Source organism: Ictidomys tridecemlineatus, chromosome 11 (genome assembly GCF_052094955.1).
Source record: "Ictidomys tridecemlineatus isolate mIctTri1 chromosome 11, mIctTri1.hap1, whole genome shotgun sequence".
Taxonomy (NCBI): Eukaryota; Metazoa; Chordata; class Mammalia; order Rodentia; family Sciuridae; genus Ictidomys; species Ictidomys tridecemlineatus.
This window is the reverse complement of record NC_135487.1, coordinates 127,125,804-127,140,729: the sequence shown is the minus strand read 5'-3', so window position 1 is coordinate 127,140,729 and position 14,926 is coordinate 127,125,804. Positions and strand designations below refer to the sequence as shown.

The 14,926-nt window shown below is 35.6% G+C and overlaps 1 protein-coding gene across 6 annotated transcripts in view; it reads right to left on the bottom strand.

Annotated features, from left to right (window-relative positions):
- The window catches only part of Ash1l (ASH1 like histone lysine methyltransferase), a 176,655-nt gene that overhangs the window by 15,707 nt on the left and 146,022 nt on the right, over positions 1-14,926 (bottom strand). For all 6 annotated transcript variants that reach the window (XM_078027423.1, XM_078027422.1, XM_040287678.2 and 3 more), the window contains 7 exons: positions 13,862-14,068; positions 13,442-13,588; positions 7,856-7,964; positions 7,264-7,428; positions 6,992-7,086; positions 4,259-4,416; positions 2,803-2,955 (listed from right to left, as the gene is read on the bottom strand). In XM_078027423.1, coding sequence (XP_077883549.1) covers positions 2,803-2,955; positions 4,259-4,416; positions 6,992-7,086; positions 7,264-7,428; positions 7,856-7,964; positions 13,442-13,588; positions 13,862-14,068 — 1,034 coding nt within the window. The remainder of the gene's footprint in view (positions 1-2,802; positions 2,956-4,258; positions 4,417-6,991; positions 7,087-7,263; positions 7,429-7,855; positions 7,965-13,441; positions 13,589-13,861; positions 14,069-14,926) is intronic.

Sequence of the window (14,926 nt, the reverse complement as noted above, 5' to 3'; positions counted from 1 at the left end):
CTCTCTCTCTCAGTACAGGGATTGGACTCAGGGGTGCCTAAAACCACTGAATCACATTGTCCACCCTTTTTTGTATTTTATTTAAAGACAGGGTCTCAAAGAGTTGCTTAGGTCCTCACTAAGTTGCTGAGCCTGCCTTTGAAATTGAAATCCTCCTGTCTCAGCCTCCCAAGCTGCTGGGATTACAGGTGTGTGCCACTGAGCCTGGCTAGCATCTCTCTTTTTCATTTTTGTTTTGAGACAGGGAGGTGGGGATGAATATGTGACTCATTATGTTGTTCAAATTGGTCCTAAACTCATGGGCTCAAGTGATCCACCTGATTCAGCCTCCAGAATAGTTGAGAAGACAGGTATGTAGCACCATGACCATCTTTTTTTTGTTTGTACCAGTCAAGTGCTCTACCACTGACCTAAACTCCCAGCCCCAAAACATCATCTACTAAATAAAAAAGTAGGATCCTCCGCAAATTAAAAGCTAGAAAAAAAATCTTATATATTTTTTTTGCAGCCTGTAAAAAATGCACTTTTGCCATACATAAGTATAATGGCAGGGGTCAAATTAAACTTTCAAGATTGCCTAGGATATGGAAGATGAAGTATGTATGCTTGAAATGTAGCATAATTTTGGTTGGGTAATGAGAAGAACTTCCTATGAAGAATGAGACTTGAGAATTTACTGACATAGGTGGCTGCTTATAGCAAATTCCTGCTCAATAGATCTTATTATAGTAAAAAAAGTCATCTCATCAAAAAAATGTTTTCCAGTTCTCTTCGGTTTTCCATAATTAATATTACCGTTGGTTTAAATTTGATTAAATTACAGATAATGAATAATTTAGTACTGTGAACATTTTCTGGAACTAATTTTCCTTTAAGTTATTCTGTATGGCATATTATATTTCATTTTCTACCTTGCTTTTTGGTCATTTCACTAGAGACATAAAGCCTGTTGTGTTCAAATGCACTGACACAGTACATGAATCTGCAGCAGTTTCATGTTAGATCAGATGGGGCAACCTGAGAATGTAAAAAAATGTGATCTTTAGGAAATGTAAATCCAATAGGTGCCAAAAACCTTTACATCCTGGGGCAGTTTGATCCTTCCTTTCTATGACCTTCAGTTAACTAAACTGAATCATAAGTGCAAAGGTGAACAGCAGACAGACCAGGAAAAGAAAAATAACAAAGTCCTTAGAATTTAAGGAAAAAAGACAAACCAAAGCGGATGGCCAAAAGTCACAATTATCAACCAAAATCTCTGATTTTAAACATCCCCAAGTTTCTTGGTTAGAAAGTTACTTATACTACCAAACTACCTACCCCAAATTAAAAACACTTTCCACCCCTCTACTATTGTTATAGATGTGTCTTGGAAGGAAATAGTGTCAAGTAAGGTGTTTTACATGGAAACTCTTTTAAAGTTTAAAGGGTAACTTTTTCCAAATTTATATTTTTTCTTTCTTTCTTTTCTGTGGTGTTGGGTCAGGAACTCAGGGCTTCACGTGTTATATGTTGTTGTTCTTAGGTAGAGGTTAAAGCCTATGATCTGTTCAAAATGAAAAACTACATGTATGTACAAATACATATGATATGCATAACCTCAATCCCTGGGGGAAGAATCCATAGGTTTTATTAGATTTCCAAGATTACCTGTCAATTAAAAAAGGCTAATAACCATTAATATAATTAATATTTGTAATACTTCATTGTTTTTATTCGTTTTATTTTTATGGTACTGGGGATTGAACCCAGGGGCACTCCACTACTAAGTGACATTTCAAGCCTTTTTATTTTTTGAGACAGGGTCTCACTAAGTTGTCCAGGCTGGCCTTGAACTTGTGATCCTCCTGCTTTAGCCTCCCAGGTCCCTTGGATTACAGGCATGCACCACATAATATTCTTTTTTCTTTTTTTTTGTACTAGTGATTGAATCTAGGGTTACTTAACCACTGAGTTATAACCCTAGTCCTGGTGTTATTTTTCCTTTTGAGGCCGGGTCTCAGTAAGTTACTTACAGTCTTGCTAAGTTGCTGAGGCTGGCCTTGAACTTGAGATCCTCCTTGTGATTCAGTCTCCCATGCCATTGGGATCACAGGCATGAACTTCCACACATAGTTTATACTACTTCATTCTTTTTTTTTTTCTTTTAATATTTTTAATTGTAGATGGACATAATGACTTTATTTACTTATTTTTTTATGTGGTGCTGAGGATCAAATCCAGGGTCTCATACATGCTCTACACTGAGCTACAACCCTAGCCTATACTACTTCATTCTTAAGTTGCTAATTCAGTATCTTATTAAGGAAAATTTTATCCAAGGGAGAGAACTGCACCTCACAGATGCAGAGGTTCACTACCCTCAAGCTAAAAATGTGATTTCTAATACACTATTTAACTATAGTAAAATTATAATAAGCCAATAGTGTATGCCTGTAATCCCAGCAACTTGGGAGGCTAAGGCAGGAATATTGCAAGTTTGAGGCCAGCTTTAGCAACTTAGCAAGATCCTAAGCAACTTAGTAAGACACTATCTGGAAATTAAAAAAAATAAAAAGTTCTCGGGATGTAGCTCAATGGTAAAGCACTCCTGGGTTGAATCCCTGGTACCAAGGAAAAAAAAAAAAAAGAAAAAAAGAAAAAAAAAAGATTAAGATGTATCCTGTAGTCCCATGCTCTGACAAAAGGTAGAACAAATAAATCTCTTAAAATTCTAAATGTACTTGGTCTTGGATATGTCAGGAGAAGGTAAGTGATAGGCTTAAAAAAGGCTAAGAACAAATTTAGGGTAGATAGGGTCACCTTTGTAAGAGATGATGCCATCACAGATCTCTTTGAAGATTTGGGCTAGGCGTGCGGCCCGAGCTACTTCAATGTTTTCCTCTGCAGCTGCCAAACGTCTTGTTCGAACAGATCGAGCTGTCTGCAGGGCAGAGAACTGGGTCATGAAGACATCTGGAAGGATAAGGTAAAAATTAATTTCAGGAAATGATTAATTCTGTGTGGCTTTCTCTTCCTCAATGGACTTCTGCCATTTGCTCTATTTTTCTTTTCTTTTTAATGGTACAGGGGATTAAACCCAGAACTTGTACATTCTAGGCAAATTTATTCTACTTTTCTTGAAGTTGACTAAGAATTAGTGGGCATTTTGAGGAGAAAAAGGGAAGAACAGAGGAAGAGCAATATCTTTTGAACGTTTTATTTTCAGTTAGAGGACATACTAGTGTCTCTTCCTTCAGTCTGTTTTGAATAGTAGCTGAACTCAGGAGTGCTGCTATATTATTCATTCAAAAAGGTTAGAAAAAAAAGTTGGGTGTAGTGGTACGCACCTGTAATATCAGCAAGTTGGGAGGCTGAAGCAGAAGGACTGCAAATTCAAGGTCAGCCTTAGCAATTTAGGAAGACCCTATCTCAAAAAATAAAAAAGACCAGGGTGGGTGGGGAGAGAAATGAAATTTGATGGTTTGCATGTAGAATGCTGATCTGAACGTGTGTAAAAGAATCTTCAAATTTAAAATATTTTTCTCCCCACAGTGCATTTGACATCTATAGTTTATTCTGTGTGCAAATTATTTTCCAGATAAGAATGACCGATCATAGATGGGACCCTAACAATCTCAAAACCCATGATCACTTTAGACTGTAGGTGACATTTGTGAGGTTGGCAAAAAGGAATTTCTTTCTATTCCTTATGGTACCAATAGAGCAGTTGAAAAGCTGGGATGGATATTGATTATTAACATCAGTACTAATTATTAAAGCTAACAGTATGGATTTTATATATATATATATTTTAAATTTCATTTATTTATTTATTTATTTATTTATTTATTTATCTATTTATCTATCTATCTATCTATCTATCTATCTATCTATCTATCTATCTATCTATCTATCTATCTATCTATTTAGGGTATCGAAGATTGAACTCAGGAGCTTGACCACTGAGCCACATCCCCTGCCCTATTTTTATTTTATTTAGAGACAGGGTCTCACTGAGTTGCTTAGTACCTTGCTTTTGCTGAGGTTGACTTTAAACTCAAGATCCTCCTGCCTCAGCCCCCTGAGCCACTGATTTACAGGCGTGCTCCACCACACCCGGCTTGAATCATAACTTTTTTGGTACAGACTAAAAGGAATCTTTTAGCCCTAATCTTTTAGTCCTTTTATTTCCTAAAAAGGAATAGACTGAAAATAACCATATCATCAGTTTGGAAACAATTTTATGGAATTAATAAGTATATTTCCCATGCCTTACCAGACTTGATATTCCCATCGTCTCGGCAAATGCCATTCCAACGGGTATATAATGATGCTGAGTGAATATTGTCACTGGTGTGTTTCACTTCCTCCTGTTTCTGTCGAATCTTCTCCCAGTTTCGAACCAAAAACACATGATGCTTTAATACAAAGTTCCTGAACATAAAGAAGAAAGGACTTTCTTTATTCATTAATTCGATAAGCATTTATCACATGTCTACATAGAAGCCACTGTTAGGTGATACAAGTGAATATTTAAATGTGAATAGAGCTGTGGTAAAGATAATTATATGGGCAAGATATCATTTTTTTTGGGGGGGTGGAGTGGGGAGATAGTACTAGGGCTTGAATTCAGGGGCACTTGACCACTGAGCCACATCTCTAGCCCTGTTTTGTATTTTATTTAAAGACAGGGCTCACTGAGTTGCCTAGTGCCTCACCGCTGCTGAGGTTGGTTTTGAACTCTTGATCCTTCTGTCTCAGCCTCCCAAGCCACTGGGATTACAGGAGTGTGCCACTGCGCATGGTTAAGATATCATTTACCTTTCCATCTTGATTTTTTTCGAATAAAAGAACATTTTAGTATATTATTTGGAAATGACTGGCACACACTGTTAAAAGGCTACAAAATGGGGCTGTGGCTGTGGCTCAGTGGTAGAACGCTAGCCTGAGGCACTGGGTTTGATCCTCAGCTCCACATAAAAATAAAATAAAGGTATTGTGTCTCTATAACTAAAAAAGAAAGCCTACAAAAAATTTGGCAAGGGAGAGACCATATGTCAGAAATTTTTGGAGTATTCATTTAAATCCTAAGGGAAACTGCAAAGATAAAATAATGGGCTTGGGATTGCCTATAATAAGAACTGGACTAGCAGATAAAGGCAAGGACATGTTAGAAGGTTAGGGGCTCAGTAAATTATGGAATTAATAGGTACAGTGTCTCCATATGAAACTCTAAACTTAAATGAATTTATGTATCTGAGCCTATAAAATATTGATGATTTTCATTATATTATATTTCCACAGTAACATACATATAAATAAAAGTGACCTTGGATAAGTCTTAAACTATCAGCCTTAGTAAACAGATTAGATTAATTTTATAGTTACTGACTTTGTTTGGAATCACCTGTGGAAGACTGTAAACTGATGCCTGATTTCCACCTCTGAAAATTCTGGTTTATGTTTTCTAGGGTGTGTTCTGACCATTGAGAGGTAGAAGGTGTGTGTGTGTGTGTGTGTGTGTGTGTGTGTGTTGCTTGTAATTAAACCCAGGACATTATATAAACTCTACAACTGTGATATATCCCCAAGCCCTTGGAGTTTTTGAAAGCTCCCAGTGTAGTCAAAGTAGGGAACCAATGGATTAAGTGAAAGGGGCTAAAATTAAAATAAAAGAACATTATAAAGCTATACTTCCTAAAGTATCAGAATATCTATTAGCGGGGGTTGTGGAATATGTCCCAAGACAATTTGAAAAATAGGGGACATAATCATTTTATTTATTTCTGACAGGGATAGTTCTTATCTGAATATAGGGAACAGCAGAAATGACCACTAAAAATCCTTTTTTCTTTTGGCAGTTCGGTGAAGCCTATGGAATCTTTTTTGAACAATTATTTTAAAATTATTTTTGAATTAATTTAAACTTCTAAGTTAATTTATTTTTCTTTTGTTTTGAGGCATTGGGGATCAAACCGAGGGCCTTGTACATGATACATAAGTGTTCTACCACTAAGCTACACTCCTGCCCTTTTAAATTTTGAGATGACAGAATGGCCTCAAATTTTTAAACATCCTTCCTCAGCCTCCACCACATAGGTGGAAATAATTTTTAATACATAGGATTAAAAGGAAACCAAATATACTCAAATATATTTATAAAATGATGACAACAAAAAAAACCTCAAATACTAAATTTGTGACAAAGAGAATTACACTTTTTGTATATGCTACTGGGGATGGAATGCAGGACCTTGGGCATGCTAGGCCACTTAGCCAATGCAGCACTCTCTTTTGAGATAGGGCCTTGATAAGTTGCCCAGGCTGGCCTCAAACTTGCAATCCCAATGCCTCTGATTCCTGTGTAGGTGGAATTATAGGTATGTGCCACTATGTCTAGCATATATATATATATATATATATATATATATATATATATATATATATACGGTAGTATAGGGGATTTAACCCAGGAGTACTCTCCCACTGAGCTACACCCCAGTCCTTTTAAAAATTTTGTATTTTAAAACAGAGTCTCCCTAAGTTTCCAAGGCTGGCACTGAACTTGTAATCTTTCTTCTTCAGCCTCCCGAGAAGCTGGGATTACAGGCATGTGCTTCCATATCTGACTCCGGCTTAAATTAATTCTTAATGTGTGATGAGATAAGAGTAATGGTCTAAGAACTATAGGAATTTTGAGGTAAACATGAACATAAATGCCATTTTGAGGTCTTTCAAATATCTGTAATGTCATATGAAAATATCTGTGAATGGGCACTGCTAATTCTTCCTTTCAAAACACACACACATACACACACACACACACTTTGCTTATAATCATATTTGAAGAAAATGACAACTATCAGAAATCAGGGAATAAAAAGAAATAATTATTTCTTCCTTTAGTAGAACAAAATGGATCAACTGAAAGAAGCTTAACAATGTTTTAAACTGACAAGCAAATCACCTAATTTAAAAAAGAACTCAGATAAAACCATCTCCTTTTTACCTCTCTCGATTGGACATTGGCTTCATCTGTAATTGGGGTGTCAACCTTGTTGGGGCGTTGATGTTTTCATTGGGCTCCTCAGAGAGATGGCCTCTCTGAAAAAAACAAATGGGTAAGATTACAGTGGGAAAAAAAAGTTCAATCAGAAATCATCTCCAGGAATATTAAGAGTACTCTTGTGGTGCCACCCTTTACTAATCCCCTTATTTTAGTAATTTCCTTCAAGCAGCCCACGAGCAGCTCTTGGGGAAAGCCATGAATTCATTATTCACCCTTTTCTTCAGTTTGTGCTTAGACTTTCTCTTTTCTTTGGACCGTCCAGACTTTTTATGTGTGGTCATAGGCTGGCTGCTTTTGCTGCTGGTGAGTCCATTCATGCGTTGACTCTTGCCTCCGATGATTCCTCGACATTTCTCAAAGCCACACTTACAAAGTTGCTTTTAAGGGAAAGAGAATACTTTTTTAAGCCTGTAGTCTCATTTACAAATTCAAAAAGGATGCCTAAGCATTTAGTCAACCAAAGATTAGTACTCGTTAAGGAATTTGAAAATAAAGGGGAAAAAAATGATTGAGATTATAATAAATAGAAATGGGTTTCCACAGAAGAAAAGGAAAAACTAAAGGAAAATTATTTTCACCAAAAGAACAGATTGGAGACCTAAAATGATACGGCAATTTTTGATTCTTCAAAATTCTTAAATAATAACTGAGACCTATGTTTCCTAGATAGATGGAGTAAAAAGCAAAAAACTGTCTTCTCAAGAATTTCTCAGTTGGTTCAAGACAATATGTATACTTTAGACCCATATTACAGTGCTGTAAGTGACAAAATTCAACTTTTTCTCTAGGATTTATTATTCTTACTTGTTTCTCAACATTGAAGGAATGAAAGTTGTAATCATAAGTGAGTTCAGTCCCAGCTGGCATATCTTTAAGTGCGTACAATCCAATCCGATATACTCCATTAACAGACCTATAAAAAATGTAAAGAACATATTTAAAGAATGGGATTCTTAATATCATGCCTGAAAACCAGAAAAATTGGTACAAAACTAATTTGACTTCCTTGGGTTTTTTTTCTGTGGTTCCGGGGATTGAACTTGAGGTGCTCTATCACTGAGCTACATCCACAGTTCTTTTTATTTTTTATTTTGAGTCAGAGTCTCATTAAGCTCCTGAGACTGGCCATTAACTTGTGATCCTGTGCCTCAGCCTCCCAAATCACTGGGATTACACTCAGTGATTTGAATGACCGTGCCTGGTGAATTCTTCCATTTTTAATCTCTCTCTGTTCTACCCAGACTATATCATACTACCTGATGAACAGTGCATGTGCGCACACACACAGATACTTAATTGCAGTCCACGTGTCTCATTCTCCTGAGTTGATGGAATTACAGGCATAGGCCAACTGGGCCTGTTAAAGCAATATTTTAGAGAGACTCTGAATACTAAGCAAGAAAAGTTAAGATGTATTATAGCCTGGCATGGTGGCATATGACTGTAATTATAGAGACTCTGGAGGCTGAGGCAGGAGGACCCACCTCAGAAACTTTGAGACTGTCTCAAAAAAAAAAAAAAAAAGGCTGGAGATGTAGCTCTGTGGAGAGTATCCCCCGAGTTCAATCCCCACTAAGGCATAAACAAAAACAAAAAAACAAACAAAAAAAGGCTTTAGTTTATTAATTGAATTAAAATTGTTTCCCATGTCCTACCTAAAAACCTTACAGTTCTTACTGATCTCCTTTATTACTAAGTGTCTCTCTTGTTCTACCACATGCAAGTTACTAACAATCTATTATGTAGTGTTCTAGATGTTTTACATAAGAAATAAGTTTATAATGGCTAACATTTATTGAATGCTTGATGTATTAATTATAACATTTTGTTATATTAACTGATTTAATGCCTTGACAACTTTAAAAACCAGACACCATTATTAGTTAGTATTATAACCCCTATATTACAAATGTGAAATCTAAGGCATATATAGGATAAGCAACTTGCCCAAAGTCATATAGCTAGTAACTTGGAGAATCAAGTTTCAGATCAAGGTAGTCCAGCTTCAAAATATTAACTACTATGCCATACTGTTAATACGTCTTGGCATTAATTTTTAAAATAACCCTTTGAGATAGATACTATCATTCCTATTTTATACAAGAAGTATTTGTAGCTTAGTAGTTTATTCATGGTCATATAGCACCTACAGTAGCATTTGAACCCAGAGGATTAAAACTCAGGTTATTTGACTCCACAGCATGCATCAGTTTGTACCTTTATGTTGCTGTGTAGTACTCCCTTACAAAAATAAATCACACTTTATGTACCTGTTCGACTGCTGATGAACATTTGGGTTAATTGCAGTAATATTTGGGTTACTGGTTATTATTTACAAAATATTGATATTCTTGTATATGTATTTTGAACATAAACACTCATTTCTGGTGGGGATATACAAAGGAGTAGGGTTGCTGGGTTACTGAATATGTGTAAGTATATAGGAGGTACTTCCAAAACTTTACCATTTTTTTCCCAGTGCTGGGGACTGTATACTAGGCAAGCACCACTGAGCAACACAGTGAGCCCCAATTATTTTTTCAAAGAGATAATAACTTACATTTCACCAGCATTTTAAGAGCATTCATGTTTCTTTACACCTTCAATATCATTTTTTATCCTCAGTCCTTAATTCTAGACATTTTGGATGTAGTGGTATGTAGTGATTTTTAAATTTGGTTTAATATTGTCATAATATCTAATGATGTTAAGCACTTTTTTGTATATTTATTGACTGTTTTTTTTCATATTCCCTTTTTTGAAATACCTAGTTTTTTACCTATTTAAAAAAACTAAATTATCTCTGATTTTTTTGCAGATTCTGCAAAAAACAAAAAAACACCACGATGGCCTTTTTAAATAAACAAATTGCAAACATCATCTTCCCAGTGTATGGCTTGTCTTACATTGTTGGAAAGGTATATATATATATTTTTTTGGTACTGGGGATAGAACTCAGGGGTGCTCTAATACTCAGCTACATCCCTAGTCCTTTTTGAAGACAGGGTGAATTTCACTAAATTGCTTAAGGCTTTGCTATGTTGCTGAAGTGTGCCTCGAATGTACAATCTTCTTGCTTCAGCATCCAGAGTTGTTATGACTCTGGAGGTATGTGCCATTGTGCCCAGATAAATAGTACTTTTTTTTTTTTTTTTTTTGGGTGGTACTGGGGGCAGGCACTTTATAACTGAGATATAATCTCAGTCCTTTTATTTTTTTATTTTGAGATAGGGTCTCACTAATGAACTCATGCTGTCCTTAAACCTGTGATTCTTCTGCCTTACCCTTCTGAGTAACTGGGATTACAGGCTTGGGTCACTTTGCCTGGCTTGATGTTAGATTTCTTAATGTTGAACACCAGCTTAAATGTTAAACTTTGCTTGTGTCTTACACATGCCAGCTTAGTATTTATTAAGATAAATAGAAATTCTTAATTTTATAAAATTTTACATTATATGGCCAATGCTATTTATGCCCTATTTATCTTCACCTATCCCAAATCAAAGAAATAAAATTATCCCATTTTTCTATCTAGAAAATTTGATTGTTTCAACTATTGATATTTAGGTCTATGATACACTTTAATTCTTCTGTGTGGGCTAAGAAACAATGGATCGAGCACTTACTTAAAAAAAAAAAAAGAAAAAAAAAAGAAAAACAACCTCCACTATATATAAATATAGTGGAGGCTTTGTCATAAATTAGGTGACAATATATGGATCTTTGCCTATATTTTCTGTATTCATGTATTATATATCTTAAGCAAATACTCTTCTATTGTACCTTTATAGTAAGTATTAAAATTTGGTGGTATAAGTCTGCAGATTTTGTTGCTCAGATCATCTTGGCTTTGCTAGGTCCTTCGCAGTTCCTCATTTATATTCACAATTTAATAATATATATTAGGAATCAGCTTATCAATATCATAAGGATTGGATTTTGTATAGACTTGAATTTATAGGTAAACTTGGTAAGATGTGACATCCTAAAATATTGAGATTTCCAATCCTTGAACATGTTGTAGTCCTCCATTAATTGAAGACTAGTATTTTAATTTACTATCACTTTAAATTTCTCACATTAATATTTATTGGTTGTAATACAGATATCTTTGAAACTTTCATTAGATTTTAGCCTAGTATTCTACAACCTTTTGTTAAGTTATTATAAATAATATTATCATTTAAAATTCACTAATTGGTTGTGACTAATATACTGCAATACATTTATCTTTTTTATTTTTATAAAGGGGTACTGAGGATTGAACCTAGGGCCTTGCACATGCTAGGCAATGGCTCTCTCACTGAGCAATACTACCACCCTTTTTTGTTTTTAAGATAGGGTCCTGATAAATTGCCTGGGCTGGCCTCAAACTTGTGATTCTCTTGCCTCAGCCTTTGAAGTACTGGGATTATACTTGTTTGCCACCATGCCTGGCTAGCTATAGATTTTTTTTTTTTTTGTACTAGGAATTGAACCCCGGGCCACTAAACCACCAAACCTCGTCCAGAGACCTTTGCATTTTTTTTTTTTTTTTTGAGGAAGAGTCTTCCTAAGTTGCTTAGGGTCTTGCTAAATTGCTGAAGCTGGCTTTGAACTTGTGGGCAATCCTCTTGCCTCAGCCTCTCAAACTGCTGGGATTATAGGCATGTGCCAGTGTACCTGGCATCTAGAATTTTTTTTCCCTTTGGGGTACTGGGGATTGAACCTAGTGGTGCTTTACCACTGAGCCACACCCCCACACCTTTTTGCTGTTTGAGACAGGGTCTCATGAAGTTGCTGAGTGCCTTGATAAATTGCTGAGGATGTTCTTAAATATTCAATTCTCCTGCCTCAGCCTCCCCAGTCACTGGAATTACTGTCATGTAGCCACCATGCCCAGCTACATTTATTTTTTAATGTTGAAGTAACTTTTCATTCCTGGAATAAATCCCACATGGCCATCATGAATTAACCTTTTAATATGCTTCTAGATTTTATTTAGTGATATTTTTATTTAGGGTTTTTGTGCCAAAGTTCATGGAAGCTATTTTTTTTAACATCCTGGTTAAGTTTTGGATGGAAGTTATGCTAGGTATAAAAAGGGTACAATTTATATTAGACTGGCAGTCATAGTAATATTTCTTAAGTATATGAAGAATCATCAGTGGAGGTATCTGGGTCTCAAGTTTCTTTTTTATTTTTTCAGTGCTGGGTGTTGAGCCCAAAGCTTTCTGTACACTAGGCAAGTGGTTTAACAATGAGATATATCCCCAGCTCTCAAGTTTCTTTGTTAAATTAACAATTTCTTTTGTTAAATTAATTACAGTTTCAAGGTGGTTTCTTTCTTTCTTTTTTTTTTTTTTTGGTGGTTTGGTAGATATTCAGGCTTTTGATTTCTTGTGACATTTTTGGTAAGCTGTATTTTTAAAAGAAATTGTTCTGCTTGTCTAACTTTTCAAATATAAAGATGACCAGGAAAATGGATAAAACAAACCAGTGAATTAAAAAAAAAAAAAATAGACTACTACTCCACCATAAAATACTCAACAAGATGGACGAACTGCAAAAATACCATGCTAACTGTAAGAAGCCGGACACAAAAGAGTGCAAATACATAAAAAGTTCTAGAATAGGCAAACAAAACAACAACTAAATCCCTATTACAATAGAAATCAGAACAAGGTTCGCCTTGAGATAGGAGCACTGATTGACATAGAAGGAAACTTTCTGAAATGATGAAAACATTCTATACTTACATAGGGGTGTGGATAACATAAATGAATACTGATGAAAATGTACAATTAAGAGGTATATTTCTTTGTATATTATATTTCAATTTAAATAAAACTTACATAAAATAAAGTTGTTCCTACTACAATAGTTATATAATTATTTTGCGTATGGTACTAAGGACCAAACTAAAAGCCTCATGCATATGAAATAATGATTTACCACTGAGCTACATTACATGTCTATTATATTTTTTGGTTGCTTATTAGATATAATTTCTTTCCTTCTCAACTAGAGTCTAGTCATTTGAGAAAAGAGACCTCATATTTCACTTATTTTTATTTCGTACTGTGACAAATCCACTGATAAAAAAGTTTGCAATATAGACTAATAAATGAACTAAAATGAGATGGTCCATATAAAATAGTATCTAGCACATAGTAAGCATTCCATAAATATGAGGAACTAGTTATCATAATTACTGTATTTTCCTGGGAGTAGTTTGGATGAACAAAAGAAATAGCAGGAGCTTACCCTGCCTGAAAGATCTGGTATAATGGGCAATTGTCTAAGATGCTTTGCATAACTGACTGAAATTGTGGAAAATTTAATGTCTGGTTGCCCTTAATGTCTTCTGCTCTGCTGGTTTCTTCCCTTCACATTTTCCTGCTTCCTTACCATTTCTGCATTTCACAATTTGGATCACAGCTGTGGTTGATGAATCGGGCCTCATTTCCCATACGGTAACTGTCAATCACCATCCCACTGTCCAGGTTCAGACAGTAGTGGTCACTGTGATTATGATACTGCTCAATCATCCTATTTCTGAAGAGAAAAGAAATTATTATTTTTAAAAATATTTATTCTGTTTTAGGTGGACACATTTATGTGGTGCTGAGGACCAAACCTAGCGCCTCATGCATGCTAGGCGAGCACTCTACCACTGAGCCACAACCCCAAAAATTATTTGAAGCCAACCCCAAGAAATTATTTAAAGCCAATTAATGAAAAGGTTGAAAGGTAATTTCAAACTTTTCATTTTCCATTCTAAGCTCGTACCTTTGCCATTGTATTGGAACACCAAACTTACTATCTTACCTGAACTCCTGTTCGCTCACAACCTCCCCTAGATATTCAATGATGAACTGTCCAGCTTTAAGGGGCTCTTTGGTTCTGATTCCCCAACCCTTTTCCTCAGCTCGAAATCGTTCCAGACACTGCACCCACTCATGCCTTTGTATCCTCTGGTTGCAGCACTGCTCACCACAGGGGCAAGTGTTGGGGGAACACTCAGCAAAGATCATCCTAGAAAGAAAAGAAGTAACTGTATATCAATTTACGTGATACATTGGGTTATTTTATCCTTTTTTCATAGTATAACAAACATTTATTTTTTGTAGTATTAAACACAGAACACAGGAATGATCTACCACTGAAGTACATCTACAGGCCCTTCTTTAGGCACGTGCCACTGCGCAGCCCCTTCTTCTTCTTCTTCTTCTTTTTTTTAATATTTATTTTTTAGTTTTAGGTGGTGTTGAGGATCAAACCCAGAGTCCCGTGCATGCTAGGCGAGCGTGCTACTGATTGAGACACATCCCCAGCTCGAATTCTTATTTTTTGAGGAAGGGTCTTGCTAAATTGTCCAAGATGACCTGGAACGTGGGATTCTTCTGCCTCAGGCTCCCAAGTTGTTGGTATTATAGCATGTGCCACCATGCCTGGTTTGTAGAATACATTAAATTTTATTTTATTTTTTTTTAGTTGTAGGCTGGAGATATCTTTATTTTTTCTATGTATTTATTTTTATGTGGTGCTGAGGATCGAACCCAGTACCTCACACATACTAGGCAAGTGCTCTACTACTGAGCCACAACCCCAGCCCTAGAACACATTTTTAAATGATTATAAAATAAAATAAATGTTTTGTTTTTTTTTTTTTGTATCAGGGATCAAAATCAGGGACTCTTAACCATTGAGCCACATTCCCAGTCCTTTTTTGTATCTGATTTAGAGATAGGGTCTTCACTGAGTTGCTTAGCTTCTCGCTGAATTGCTGAAGCTGGTTTTGAACTCACGATTGTCCTGCCTCAGCCTTCCCAGATACTGGGATTATTATATATGTGCCAATGAGACTGGCTAAATAAAATTTATTTCACTAAG